General features: G+C 40.9%; 1 protein-coding gene across 1 annotated transcript in view; it reads left to right on the top strand.

The window, feature by feature from the left end:
* Positions 1 to 1,643: 1,643 nt before the first annotated feature.
* Abca12 (ATP binding cassette subfamily A member 12) overlaps positions 1,644 to 15,595 on the top strand; it is a 167,874-nt gene continuing 153,922 nt past the window's right edge. The window contains exon 1 of the mRNA XM_036172750.1: positions 1,644 to 1,712. Coding sequence (XP_036028643.1) covers positions 1,644 to 1,712 — 69 coding nt within the window. The remainder of the gene's footprint in view (positions 1,713 to 15,595) is intronic.

The following is a 15,595-nucleotide window of genomic DNA, read 5'->3' as shown; positions in this document are numbered from 1 at the left end:
TTGTGGGTTGTGACATCAGTTAGAGATGGTAGGGAAACAGAAACCATAGCCATTCTAAGAATCTGTGATAGCCATACAAACCCTAGCTCTGCACCCAAGAGTGGAAGAGGCACGCTAGTTCAGAGGTTTTCTGTCATTCGAAGAATACTTTGTAATCTTACCTAGAAAAAACCCTGTAAGGGCCACCTTCTAGATATCCAGGATTGCTCGCTGGTGCATTGGTTTTGGGAGACTTCACAGTAAGGTGAGCCAGTACTTAGGCAATGGGTGTGCTCTATCATGGCTCCAGCATGCCCCAGGCTGGCTGCCATCAAGCTCTCATTGTTGGCATGGAGACCAGGCAGGTGAATCAGCGTTTACTTCTGGCTTGAAGGAAGAACTCAAACAATGCTTTAACTGATTTCACAAGTAGAGTCTCAATCAATCAGGTCAAGGAGTTAGAATCAAATATGAATTTGGTCTGTTTCATCCCATAGTGATTATTAAGCACCAATCATATATAAAGCACTGAGATATACAATCATTCCTGACTTCATAGAATTTTTAATCTAAATGAGATATTCAAAATAACAATATGGCCAAGATCTAAATTATTGGAGGGAGACAGCAGGAAAGAACTGTGATGAACTATAAAGAGGGATAGATATATCGGATGAGATCATTTAAAAGGCTTTTGTGGAAGATGTCACTGTAGAGACAATTCTGAGAGGTAGAGACTCGGGAGCCGGGGGAGGAGAGCATCCCAGGCAGAGAGAATAGCAGAAATATTCTGGGTCACTTTAACTGTGCCAAATGAGGGAGCCCATAGCATGTCATTTTTACCTTTAGCTGACCCTTAATTTCCTTCCTTCCTTTCTTTTTTTTTTGGGGGGGGGGAGCATTATTCTTAACTTGGTAAACTGTGGCAGGAGTTCAACCCAAGTCAAAACATTACATTTTAGGCTAACTTTTGGAGCTTTCATAGTGTATCATCTGATGATGGGCTGGGGTTACAGCTTCGTGTCTGAGCTCTGGTTTTATTGACTTACAAGATCTCAGCAACACTTAAAATACTCCAGGAGTCACTCCCTGAGTTCTGGAACCTGTAAAATGCTCAGGGCCCCATCCCTGCCATGGCAGGCACTATGTATCAAGAAGCAGCATCGGGATGTAGGACGAGTCCTACTGGCCCGTCCAGGGTCCCGCCTAATGCCTATGACGCGCTGGTGCAGGTGACATGTTCTCTAAGGTGTGGATAGGCAGTTAATTTCTGGAGAGTAGGAGGTGTGGGTTCACCTTTTGTTTGTTTTACAGCGGGGCATTATCTGAATGATACTCATTCTCTTCTGCAGTGTGGACTTCGCGCAACAGGCAGCAACTGGCCATCATTTTACAATAAGCACAAGCCACTGAAAGGCACACCAAGCTCGTGCCTCGTTTCTGAAGACGTTTTGGTTGAGAAGAGCTTCTCGGTTAAGGATTTACTGACAGGAAAAACAAACCCACTGGGAAGAGAAGGGCTGTGGGTCTCTTGCCCCAGACCCTAGGAAGCTATGCCGTGAAAAGGCTCCCGACCCATTGGCACACAGCAAGTTGGACGGGACACCACGTCTTCTCCTGAGGCCTGAAGAGACAGGAATTTTCTTGTTCAGGGTGTCTGAAGGATGGCTTCCCAGTTTCATCAGCTTCGGATCCTGGTGTGGAAGAATTGGCTAGGTGTCAAAAGGCAGCCGGTGAGGATTTTATTGTTGTTGTTGTTGTTGTTGTTGTTGTTGTTGTTGTTGTTGTTTTGTTTAAAGTGGGAGTGTGGGGGACACGAAGCAATACTCCAGGCAACCCTAAAACGTGATGCTAATGAGAGGTAGACAGAGAGGAGCTTTAAGGCATTTTTTTTTTTCAAAGCAGGAATAGGATACTTAGAACGCTTGCCTCCATCCGTCTTTCAGCTAATGGGGCGAGTCTTAACACGCCCCCAAAGCAGCCTTTTGAGTAAATTAAAGGAGTAGATCAGGACAAAGCAAAGGCTGTATGCACCTTGTTACTGGATGGACTGGAACTGGTGTGGGAGTGCTTTCAGAATTTTTCTCAATGACATGAGAAACGGGGTGGGAATTTCTAATGGGATGAATGAAAGCACCCTTTGAATGCAGTTGAGACGGGAGGAAATGCTTGCAGAAAGCTAAAAGTGGTAAGAACTGGGTTGTAAAGTAAAATAGGAGGTGGAAAAGCTTCCGGAGGAATTCAAGTATCTGAAAATCGTTTATTGGAAGTGAGACTATGTGGGCTGGCTTGTTTGTGTATGTATGTATGTGTCATACATGCATATATACACACATATATATTCTTTTAAGAATATCACTGAGTCACTTTGCTATTCTTTTCACATTTTTTTTTTGTGCTCTTACATTAATATTTGCTTTTTAAATTTCAAAGCCAGCTATTCAGAACGCCATCAGATAGGGTCTGGAAGGTGGAGGGAGGAACAAGTTTCTGTGAATTATTTATTCAAAAGAATGCATGAGAACTAGGGGGATCCCTTCTCTTTAGAGCAATCACTCTAGCCTCAGCTGAGTAATGCAGATGTGCAAATGAAATGCATCATACAACCCGACGTTTTATCCAGGCACCTTATCTCACTCTATACTGGCTTGCTGAGCCTGAAATCCTGGCATCCTACTGTATGTAGCAAAAGAAAGAATTACTTAGATGCTTACATACCTTAGTGGATTTGATAGGCAGGGCTTTAAATCATAAAGTGTCATATGATTGCGTGGGTGTGATAGACATAAAAAAATAAAGTCATTAACATATTTTTGTTGTTGTTCAGTTTGTTAACTGTGAAAGCAGTGCAGAAAAAAAAAATTTCTCCATACTTTCCACGTGGGTGATTTTGGGTGTCATTCAGCAGGGCAACGCAGTCCTGGGCATGGGGATGTCCCAAGCATGAGTTGAGACTCCTCCCATGATGACATAGCATCTAATACCTGAACACTGGTTTGTTTGTTTGTTTGTTTGTTTTCCATTTATAAAATGGGCACACGGGCTGCCAGATAGTGTGGAAAGATATAAATGTGGACATAGATACCCAACTGCTTTCTAATGAGTATAAGTTACTGAGGGTTGTTGAGTCATATGGATGTCTTGTTTTATTCAAATTAATGATGAAAGGAAATCCATGGGAACAGAGTATGGAAGAGAAGACATTTACATAAAGTGTGGAGATGATGAAAATCAATAGTTAGAAAAAAAAAGCCATAAAGGAAGTAAAAGCTGGTACATTGTTGATAAAATCAATGCTAAGGTGGCATGTTTCCTTACAGCCTCTAAAAACTTAATTGTTAATGCCCAGCTCCCCACAACACACAACAAGATTTCAAGACAATATTCTTTCCCTTAATTAAACCTTTAAAATGTAAGTATCTTTATAATAATCCTGAAAATGGTATTCCAAAACTGGACTTTTATGCTCAAGAAAATTCAAATGAAGGTGTGTGATACTAGAAATGAATTGTCCTTACTGAATGTCAAAGGAAATGCCAGACTTGCCGCCATGTCAACCTTCCTTAATTTTTAAAAGAGCTTCATCACAAAGCAAGATGGTGGGAAGGAAAGCTTGCAAAGGAAGGTAACGGAGTGCATGAATGTAGAAGTATTGGCATGTGAAGGGAAATGAAAGACATACAAAATATTAAGGTAGACTGAACACTAGTGAGCAATACAAATGCATAAACCACGGGAGGCACACACCTTTAATCCCAGCACTCGGGAGGCAGAGCCAGGCGGATCTCTGTGAGTTCGAGGCCAGCCTGAGCTACAGAGAGAGATTCAGGACAGGCACCAAAACTACACAGAGAAACCCTGTCACAAAAAACAACAACAAACAAACAAACAAAAAACCCCCAAAAACAAACAAACAAAAAAAACCCCACAAAAAAACAAAACAAAACAATAACAACAAATGCATATACCAGGGTAGAAAATGGTACAAGAATTACAACTGTATGGTTTGAGAACTAACATGAGAATAGAAATAATCTAAATATTCAATGGAGTTATAATTTTGTGGGTGAACCTCTCTTAAAACTGCACTTGAAATAAATTTTCCTCTTACTTAGAAAGCCAAAATATTTAGAGTTATGTAACTGACAATTTTACAGAGTTTCATAGAGTTCAAGGGACTAATCCAAGGTCATAGCATGAATTGAAGGATCAGAGTCCGATTCCCCCCCCCCCCCCAGGAATCTGCTGTGTAACTATTTCTTTATTTCGTCTTTGTTTACTTATCCCATTTTCTCTGATCTTTGTTCAGAGTTCAGTCCACCAAAGAGAAGGACGTATCTACTATGTAGGCCTTAGCTGTTGCTATTTATTTAAAAGAATTTATATAATTCTCAGTTATGTGGGGGAAAATGTATTGTACAAGAAGAGAAAAATATATTATGTGCCACTAGAAATGGTAGGAAATAGGAAAAAATCAATTAGATGCAGTTGCGACCCTGCTGAGCCTGCAATTAAAAAATAACAAGGAGGGTTGGGGATTTAGCTCAGTGGTAGAGTGCTCACCTAGCAAGCGCAAGGCCCTGGGTTCGATCCTCAGCTCAAAAAAAAAATAACAAGGAAATGAAGATAGGTTTCAGGAGAGATGCACAGTAGCAGGAAGGCTCACCCAATGAGACACCACTTAATGACAGGAACCAGGTACCGGACAGTGGAGGGCTGTGGGCTGACAGATGTTTAGACAGGGTAAGGGTTTATCTTTTGGGATGATCGGTCCCAAACAGGGCTTTCAAGTCTTGTTGGAGTGGATTCTATTTCAGAGTTCTGACCTGAAAATTAATGCCACTTGATTATTTTCTGTTCTAAGTGCTTCTCCAGGGAATCATACCTAAGCTCAATTGATGACAGAAGTAGCTTCTTTGGACATTCCCACATTTGCCTCAATGACATTTTGAATCAAGGTTGACCTTTCCTCCTGGCATCTCTGCCCTTTTTGTCCATTTTCCAGTCAGGGTGACTAGAGGAAGAAAGGGGAAACCTTAACACAGGTTGGCCTGTGAATTAAAATAACTTTTAGATTAGAACCCGATGGCATTAAGTTGTCTCTCAGAATCTATTCTACATTAGTTTAATATAAAGTAGGTCCTGTATGGTTCACTCTGCTAGGCGAGCCAATTCTCTGGTCCTTTCACTGCATGAAGATGGGGACCACTGACTCCCTACATTCCTTTTCATTGCTCAAAAATTTTCTTCTCATTTGTTAATTATGGAACCTAATACACAGCAGATGTGCAAGTTTAAATTCTGTCAATAAACATAAAGCAAATAAGATCAAGTTGCTTTAGAAATTGGAGCAGTTAGAGATAAGCTTGCTTAATGTCCAACAATAATGTGTTGTTTTACACTATGACATACATGTAAGAAAACACCATCATGATACCCATAACTTTGTACGCTAGCTTTAAATATTAATTTTAAATAACTTTCATTACCAACTCGACAAAGTATGTTGTTTCTACATGACATTCACCAATCTCTGAAATGCATTGTACTCGATAAGGATAGAGTCCAGTAATATGACTTACCGCTAGTTTTTACCTGAGTTATTTATATGGATAGCAGCATTGACTATTAGAAAGCCCAGCTCACTAAGGAGTCCATGGCATCTTTAATGCCTTATTTTGGAGGTGGAACTAAGGTTTATTCCAGATTTAAGACACGGAACTCTTATTTTGAATGGAAATCTCAGGATCCTCTCTTCTTTCCAGTAACTGTCATTCTTGTCTTCCAGGGAAATGCAAAATTAAGGGGTTAGAGGAAGGAAGAGGCAATGTATTTTATGTTATGGAAGGTTGGACAACTTTTATTTTCCAGTTTGTAATAAAAAGTTATGATTCTAGATTACAGGAAGACCTTTAAATGACTTTCAATGCTCTCTAGCTTTGAAATAATAAAAACTCTTTTATTAGTCTCAAGGATGAACTAATAAAAATATAATATTCAGAGCAAAGTGAGCCAGAGTTCTGTTCTGTGCTGTTTAATCTATATAGCTTAGTGGCTAATTGCACTGGTACTGAAGCCAGATCCTAGATGTTCAGACATCAGCTCTATGGCTTTGTGGCTTATGGAAAGGCTTAGTTAGTCTTCTTAGGTTTTCCCATCTGCAAGAGGAAATGAACTTGTTATTCTAAGTGAGATACACAAGTTAAGTGTATAATAGCATATGCATGTTCTAGGCAGTCAATCCATATTAGCTGTATTATCCTTCAGAATCCTATAAGAAATTCTGACACTAATTAGAAAAAGACATCCTGACTACAATATTTCATTCTGGGAAATATATATACTTATTAATTTATTTGTATAGACTTGTGTGTGTATGCACAAAAGTACATGTGTGTTGGTCAGAAGACAACTTGAAAGAGTCAGTTCTTTCTTCCCGTCAGGTAACTTTTGGAGATCAGACTCAGGTTGTCAAGCATGGTGGCAAGGCCTCTATCCACTGAGCCATCTTGAAAGTTCAGGGCAGGATGTGTTGAAACAAGGCTCAGTAGAGAATTGTGGAAGATACCCTGAGAGTGAAGAGGTCTCTTCTCTTTCCAGATACTTGCAGAATTCTCAAGTGCAGAAAGGCCAAACTACAATAAGTAAATGGCGAGCAAAGGAAGGAAGGATTTAACATTAATATAAGCAAAAATGAAGGGCAAAATGTGTTGTCCGATAACGTAGAATCACAGGGCAGTGGACTTGCTGTCACTAGAAGCGTTCAGATTGAGGCTGAACAGCCACAAGGCAGAGATGTTCTCTCTAACCTTTTCTTTTTTTAAAAAAAAAAATTATTTATTTTTACATCCCAGTCATAGTTTCCCCTCCCTCCTCTCCTCCCAGTCCCTCCCGCCACTCCCTCTGTCTTCCCCCCTCCCCCCACCCCTAGACTCCCTCAATCCACTCCTCCTCCATTTCTGTTTAGGAAAGGGCAGGTCTCCCATGAGTATCAACAAAACATAGCATATCAAGTTGCAGTAAGACTAAGCACCTCCCCATGTATTAAGACTGGGCAAGGCGACCCAGTATGAGGAACAGGGTCCCAAAAGCCTATAAAAGAGTCAGAGACAGCCCCTGTTCCCATTGTTAGGAGTCCTACAAGAGGACCAAGCTACACAAGTGTAACATATATGCGGAGGGCCTAGGTCAGTCCCATGCAGGTTCCCTGGTTGTTGGTCAGTCTCTGTGAGCCCAGGTTAATTGATTCTGTGAGTTTTCTTGTGATGTCCTTGATCCCTTTGCCTCCTATAATCCTTTCTCCTCCTCTTCTGGAAGATTCCCTGAACTCTGCCTAATATTTGACTGTGGGTCTGCATCTTTCCATCAGTTGCTGGATGATGTCTCTCTAAGGACAACTGGGCTAGGCACCGATCCCAGCACATCCCATAGGCAGGACAGACTGTAGGCCGAAGGTTGTGTGGCTGGGTTGGTGTCCCACTCCTTCCACTGGAAGTCTTGCCTGGTCACAGGAGATGGCTCGTTCGGGCTATGAGTCATTTTGTGTGTTCCTAGGATAGTCTTTTACTCTTTCCCATCTGTGAACATTACCCAAATCTTTCCTCTGCTTGAAAGAGTTCTACTTCTTTCTCCCAGTCTGTCTAATGCACGTGTCTTTTCTTCTGCCTGGCCCCTTTTCATCTTTTGAGTTTTTTTTTCAGTTATCTTTCCTTGAGTTATATCTTCCTTTCACACACTTTCCTTCCTACACCAGAGCATTGTCCATGGCATTCACTTAGTATTTGTTTTTTAAGTTTCCTCTCTTCAAAAGACTGAAAATTTTAATTATTTATCCTTATGACATGGACTACATTAGGTGCTCAACAAATTTTCTTATACTAAGGAACACATAAAGCTTTTGTGAATGATTTCTGTTTTGTACGTTCTATTCTCAGAGTCGTTAAGAGTCTCCAAGACTATGGTGAAGTAGACTAGACGGCCATGCTAGGCATTCTGGTTTTATTTAGGCAAAATATCACTAACTAAGCTTAGTACTGATACCTGGTACTATCCATTTATAACTTAACCAACTTCAAATCACTGTAGTACCAGAGGCACCAGTATCTGGAAGGACAAGGCAATGGTGTGACTTGTGAAAGACAGGAAGAATAAAATTTGAGGGATGGTAGAGTTATAATGAGACAGACCACATGCTCTACTTTCAGGCATTTGAACCCCATTACCAACAGTCTATGTGCAGTGAATACAACTGTTCTGTGAGTCGAATTTAGCCCATTCACCCCCAGTCACTCTCTGCTCTAGGGCAAATATGTCTAGGTGATATTTTAAAGTCATTTTCTCAAGTTTTGAAATAGGTATTAAAATTTAACATTTTTTTTTTTTTTAAAAACTTACCCATGAGTAAAATAATTAGAAGATAGTAACAATATTAATCACAAATAGAACCAGATAGACTAGCAGGAATTAGAATGAACAATTCCATGTAGGCTCCCCAGCTGTCAATCCAGAGTCGGTGAGCTCCCACTAGGCCTTCTGAATGTGAGTGACAGTTGTGTGGCTTGATCTGTTTATGAGGCCCCTGGCAATGGGACCAGGACTTACCCCAGGTACATGAACTTTTTAGAGCCCATTCCCTATGGTGGGATGTCTTGCTCAGACTATATGTAGCAGGGAGGGCCTTGGTCCTGCCCTAACTTGGTATGCCAGCCTGTGTGGATTACCCAAAAGACAGCCTTACCCCCTGTGAGGAGTGGATGGGGGGAGCAGAAGAAGGGGAGAGAGTGGGAACTGTAGTTGGTATGTAAAATTAAAAAAAAAATCTTAAATAGAAAAAGGTAGAAGAAAACTATATGTTAAAAAAAAGAATGAACAATTCTGACAAGGTGGTTGAGTCAAGAATGTTGTGATAATAAGCTTCTTCTTTTTTTTTCCCCTGGAAAACCAGCTTTGTGAGGTTTCTCAAAGACTTGGAACAATAGTTCTTACATATGTAAATGTGACTGGGTACTAGTTGCTAGGTACTACAAATCAACTCTCAGTGGAAATTCTGGGGCAAGTTTACATTGGATTGATGTCATTTTGTGTTCGAAGACTCTGCTGAGTATAGCTGGTGGGGATGATGTCTAGTATAGCCATTACCTTCCACAACTTGAAGGTGAATGTGATCAAATTACATCACGAGACATATGTGAAAATGTCATAATGAAATCCACTATTTTGTTCACTAACTAAAAGCTAATTAAAAGCAAAGAGCACAAAAACAAACATCATGGTGCTAGATGCAGTTCAGTGGTAGAATACTGGTTTACCATGGGTTAAGCAGTGAAAAATGAAACAGATGCACCTTGCCCTCACATTCACAGCTTTATATACACAACACTCAACACCCCCACTCAACACCCCCACCTCCCTTCCACTCTCTTACCCCTCCCCCATCCTGTTCACTTTCTCCCCACTTCATCTGAATGGTCTAACTACTGATCATTGCCCTGTGGAGGGAAAGACCAGGTTCCCATGACAGTCCATTAAGAGAGCTTGCAGCTGTGTGCATCGGAAGAGGCCGCCCAAATGGGCTCTGCTGATTAACCTGCTCTTAAAACACCATCCTCAGAAGCTGCTGTTCCTGGGTCATGCCGGGCCCTCTGCTTATATTGTTTGCTGTGCAAAGCAAGCACACATTTGCCTAGTCCATAACTTTCCATGTTTTAGTCAAATTTATCTCAAAGCTAAAAAGTATCCTCCAAGTTTAACAACTTTGTGCCTGGATAGATAGAATTTCTGCCTCTGAAGTTTTGGTTTGTGTCCTTCCTTCCTTCCTTCCTTCCTTCCTTCCTTCCTTCCTTCCTTCCTTCCTTCCTTCCTTTCCTTTTTTTTTTTATTTTTTGAGACAGGGTTTCTCTGTGTAGCTTTGTGCCTTCCTTGGAACTCACTTTGTAGACCAGGCTGGCCTCGAATTCACAGAGATCCGCCTGCCTCTGCCTCCCAAGTGCTGGGATTAAAGGCATGTGCCATCACCGCCCAGCGTTATCTCTTTTCTTATTGCTTCATCTTTATGCTTGCATTTTCAGCTTGGATCTGGACTTTTTTTGAGAAGAGACATATTAAAATAATTTCCAGGCTGTTAATTTTGAAATCATTTCAAATTAAAAGAAAAGTCATCAGGACCCACAATTGTTTGAGGCTAGTTCCTATACGTACATGTAAAACACCATCAGATTCTTAGTTACTTTGTTTTTATTTCCATATATCCTTAGATTTTTTTCTGCATAAATGCAAAATGCCATCAGATTCGTAGACTCAAGCATTGCCGGTTGTTGAAACTGTCTTTTAGGGCTCTGGGTCCTGTTCAGCTGCATGCAGTTTTCACATCTCTCATCTCATTCATTCTGAAACTGATTCTCCGTCTGCCTTTGCCGTTCATGACCCTGGTCCTTCTGAACCCCCAGGATGAGTTGTTTTTTTGCATTGGTCATTTCCTCAGTTTTACAGCAGTTCATTGGGCAAGAAACTCCAGGATGCCGTTCTCTCTTCTGCTACTGCATTTTATTGGTAGTGCACGATGCCAATTTCCCCCTTGTGGGAAAATGTGCATATGCATTCCATTTCTTACCAAGCATTCTGTTTCTTTGTCTGCTCATGCGTGTGTTTATTTATATCTATAGACTTGGGGACCTCTGGATATTTTGTTATAACACTGAATTTTACTGTTTAAGTTTGGCCATAAGATCAAATCTGAAGTTTGAACTCCCCTGGGCTGGCACTTGTGTCCTCGGTATGCTCGCAGTATTTGACAGTCTCTGAACACCATAACTATTAGATTTCTTCTATCCTACCTATATCTATTTCATGATTGTTGATTGATGAATAGCTCTCTCTTTATCTTTATTTTCTCACTATGTCCAGGCCTGGAAATAGTGGTAGTCCACTGGCGAGGTTCACTGGTAGCTCCAAATGTCAACTGGGAGAAGCTAAGATTTCTTGGAAAAATTAATGCTTTCAGGGATGAGACAATGACATAAAAATGAGGCAGGAAGCACTTTGGAATCATAAAGTAGAAAAGCAGGAGATAAGCTATACATTTTTATACCTATCATTTTGTGCCTTTTTTTTTTTTTTTTTTTTTTTTTTGACAGTGTCTCATTATATAGCCTAAAACTTGCTCTGTAGACCAGACTGGCTTTGAACTCACAGAGATCTACCTGCCTCTGGCTCTCCAGTGCTGGCTTCAATGGACATGCCATCATGACTTTTTAAAATACATTTTGGAAGTGAGGCATGATCTTAGCTCGATTCTCTGCTGCTGTAATAAACCACTGAGATAAAAATCAACCTTGGGGAGGAAAAGGTTTATTTCAGCGTATGTAGCTATAGTTCACAATTAACTGAAGTCAAGGCAAGAACTCAAGGCAGGAGACTGAAGCAGAAGCCAGGGAGGAATGCTCCTTACTGGCTTGTTCTCAGGCCCACCTGCCTAGGAAGTGTGCCCCTCATGGTGGGATGGGTCCTCCTCTGTCAGTTTGCAACCAAGGAAATGTCCCCACAGACAAGCCCACAGGCCTAGCTGATGGAAGCAGTTTTTCAATTGCGGTTCCCTCTTCTTAGGTACTCCAAGTTGACCACCAGGATTAGCCATCCTAAGTTTATACTCATATTGATAATTCTGACCCATAACTACTGAATTCATTCTAGCTTCTTCTCCATACTTGCAAATCCCTGTGCAATAGTGAGCATTTGGAGTCCCCCTAGTGGGGACAATTTGGTCAGTTTCACCAGAGGAAACCAGTCACTTGCCGCTCCCTCCCTCTTCTTTCTCTGTGCTGTGTTCTTCAGCCCACTGGAGCTCTGTTGACCATCTTCTTAACACTGGGGTCCTCATCAGCCATTTCTCTCACGTGGCCACTGGGACCTCTTCAGTCCTAGTGCGGGTGGGCTTTTTAAAGAGGAATGAACTGTTCAGGAATGAATGGAGAGAGAAGTCACAGAACAGGGCATTTCAGATAGAAAACAAACCCTGAATGATTTGGAGAACACAAATATCATTTCCCGCCAAGGAATTGGTACCCCAGTGTCCATATGCCTTTAAGGGTCAAGAGCATAGGGTGATGAGGTACTAATGAGTTATAGAGATAGACTGAGATGATTAAAATATCAACAGAATACACAACCTTTAGGGATGGCTTTCTTCGGGCTGCTAAGGAGCACCTGTGTCTATTAAGTGTAAAGTCAATACATTAGCCTTTTGCCAAACAAACAGAAGCCACGGCTCATTGGTTCAGCATTTGGATCCTTCACTGTTTTTGATCTCTGGTTGCTTATGATAATATTTAGCATTGAATGAAAGCAACTCCTCTGTTATGGAAGTTTAAACTTTATTTCCTGCTTTTGTGATTTTGTCAACTTCAACATCCCCAAGACCACAGTACAGAGGACTTTGTATTTATCATCCCTCTGTGATGCAGCATGCAGTGATGTCCTCAAACATTCTGTGAACCAAAATCCCAGGAAAAGCTTGTGATAATAGATTTGTTTATAGGCTTTGTGATAAGTTTTTTTTTTTCCTTAACTTTTTTTTTCCTAAATTGCCTTACATTTCTCTGACTTAGACTGTATTTTTATCTGGACTTAAAATAGCTCTGAAATTAACTTCAAAATATGCCAAAACACCCTCATGGAAAAAAAAAATCATCCAATTAGATCAATCAAAAGGACAACTTTAAGAAATGCCAGAGTGCATCCCTCATTTGAAGGTGGATGTCTGGAATAGTTTATCTCAGTTGCTGATCCTCATGAGGCTAGTGGAGTAACAAATAGATGTTTCTAAAAGCAACTGATGGATTCCACACCTTGTATTCAAAAGAACATTCTCTTTAAAGAGTAACTACAGTCTCCCATACCAAATGGTTAAATCCACAATCATTCATTTTTAAAACTCAATTTCCTGTAGTCCACATTTCAAATGAGTCACATAAAGTATAATAGGCATTTTGTATCCAGAATGTCTGAAAAACATACTCCAATTTGTCAACTATTCAAGGACCAGGCAAGAATAACAACGCAGTTTATAATTCTGTGGCACTAATATTTTTTTCCAATCTGCTTTCTGCAATGATTTTTTCTTTAATCCTCCAAACAGTATGATAATTACATTAAAATTTTCTGCCCTGTATATTTTGAGACTCACACCCATGCTCACAACCTGTTTACCCACTGAGTGTGTGACTTGGACAAGTTGTGCCTGCATTTGGTAAGCAGAAGACATAAACTGTATCAGATTAAGAGTCCTTAGCATCTTTGATGCCTTGATCGTGTTTGGCAGTCTGGGCTAGTCCCTGGCTCCTCTAATGGTGATGTTTTAAAATTCAAAAAATTGAATAAATAGGATGGTAAACGAAGCCAACTGTGTCAACATTGTTATTAAAGCATCAAAAGAGAATTTGTTAGATGATAAAATGTCTTCTTTTAATTGTAGTATTAAATTAAAGGTCTAGTGGCAACTCCATAGTGCCATCATTTTAACATGCCAATAAGTAGAAATAACATTTGGGATTTGGGGTGCCTGCCACAATCTTAATGTGATTTTCAAATATCCATGAGTTCTGATGCTGATAAAGTCACAGGCTTAATGGCATCTGAGTTCCTTGACTACACACGTAATTATTGGAAATTTTAATTACAAGTGACAGAAAGTAAAAATGTAATGTTTTCTCATATTTAAGCTTTGAAATGCCCCTGAGAAGCCGGGCAGTGGTGGCGCACGCCTTTAATCCCAGCACTCAGGAGGCAGAGGCAGGCGGATCTTTGTGAGTTCGAGGCCAGCCTGGACTACCAACTGAGATCCAGGAAAGATGCAAAGCTACACAGAGAAACCCTATCTTGAAAAACAAACAAACAAACAAACAAAAAAAGAAATGCCCCTGAGATTCTACCGTCAGGTGATCCCAAGGAGACTTTCCAGAAAAAAACATTGTAAGACCCGATAAACAGTTCTTTATAGCTGATGCCTGTCTGTGCAAAGTATAGTCTGTGGACCATCAACCACCTACCTGGGAGCCTTAGACATGCAGACCCCCCAGGACTCCCTTCAAATCTATCAAGTCCACATCTGAATGTTTTGAGATTCCCCAGGCAACTCAGTGTACACATCACTGTCTGAGAAGGGTCCCTTTACATTAAGCAGTTCCACCTGTCTGCATGTATCTCAGCTCTGATCAAACCAAACGTCAGATGTCCCAGAGCTAAAAGAATGTCTTCAATCTTAAAAAACAAAATAAAACAAAAACAAAAAACACCTTGCCCTTATACCCCAAGTCTACCTACCAGTGAGGAGAATCACAATCACACTCTGAGATCCACAGCAGAGGTTTTAGTGACGCTTCTGGTTGAGAGTTGTGAGGGATCAGTAACTGGGGATCAATAAGCAATTGGCTTTGCATTGTTTGCAACACCAAAGAGCCACAGAGAGAAAATTTGAGATTTGCTCTGAAAAGTGCGTGAGAAATGATAGAAGGGTCTATGTTGAACTGGATTGAATACAAGCAAAGTTTGTGTTCCATGCTTTGCTTTGAGCACCAAACTCTTGGAGCAGCTGTTCACTTTTTTTGTGAGTATGCGGTTTTCACTGCTCAGGAGGCAGTATCATCAGCCTGAAAACCATTAGGCAGATAGTGAGTGAGATTTCTTTTCAGTCCCAAGGATTGAACCCACGGCCTTGTACAAATTAGATGAGCCCTCTTTTTATTCTTTTGTTTTGTGACAGTCTCACTAGATTGCCCAGGATCAAGTTAAACTCCTTCGGTGGCCCAGGCAGGATTTGAACGTGTGTTCCTTTTGCCTTTGGCTTCTGAGCAGCCCAATTGCAAACCTGGGTTGCAGGGACCAACTGTGACTTCTAAAATTTTTACTAGTACCATTATTGTTATCATCAGCATTATCTCTCTCTCTCTCTCTCTCTCTCTCTCTCTCTCTCTCTCTCTCTCTGTGTGTGTGTGTGTGTGTGTGTGTGTGTGTGTGTGTGTGTGTAGGTCAGAGAACAACTTTGTGGAGTCAGTTCTCTCCTTGCACCTTTCTATGTGTTCTGGACATGGAACTCAGGTGCTTAGCCTCGCACACCAAGCATCTTTACCCACTGAGGCTGGTCAATCTCCCTAGCTCCAGCTGTGTTTAAATTGGGTAGGATAGTGGCTATGACTGTGCCTGAAAGTGAAACTCTCTTAGAAGTTTCAGTGGCAGTGTACGTTCCTTGGGATCCTATTTTACAGCAGGTAGTGAAAATTAAGGAATGAATACAATACTGTCTTTACCCTAAATGAGCTGTTGGTTTTTTCTGGGAACGAGGCAACCATCACAACAAATTAGGCTCTACAATGGAAGCATACAGGATGCTACTCACGGGTGGCGGCAAAGAGCCACAGTTCGCTCTCTGACTCAACTATTCATTTTGTGGCCCATTCATTCACTGTTTTGTTCAACAGTATTTATTGGGCCGTTACTCAAGGCTCCACGCTAGCCTTTGTAGCTGCGCATAGAATGCTGACTTTGGAAATTGTAAGATGTGTCCAAGGTGAAATTATGCTGTATTTCGTATGCTGTACTTGGGATGCTGAGTCTTTCCCAACAG

This window comes from Onychomys torridus, chromosome 23 (assembly GCF_903995425.1).
Source record: "Onychomys torridus chromosome 23, mOncTor1.1, whole genome shotgun sequence".
Lineage (NCBI taxonomy): Eukaryota > Metazoa > Chordata > Mammalia > Rodentia > Cricetidae > Onychomys > Onychomys torridus.
This window is presented reverse-complemented; position numbering and strand designations above follow the sequence as displayed.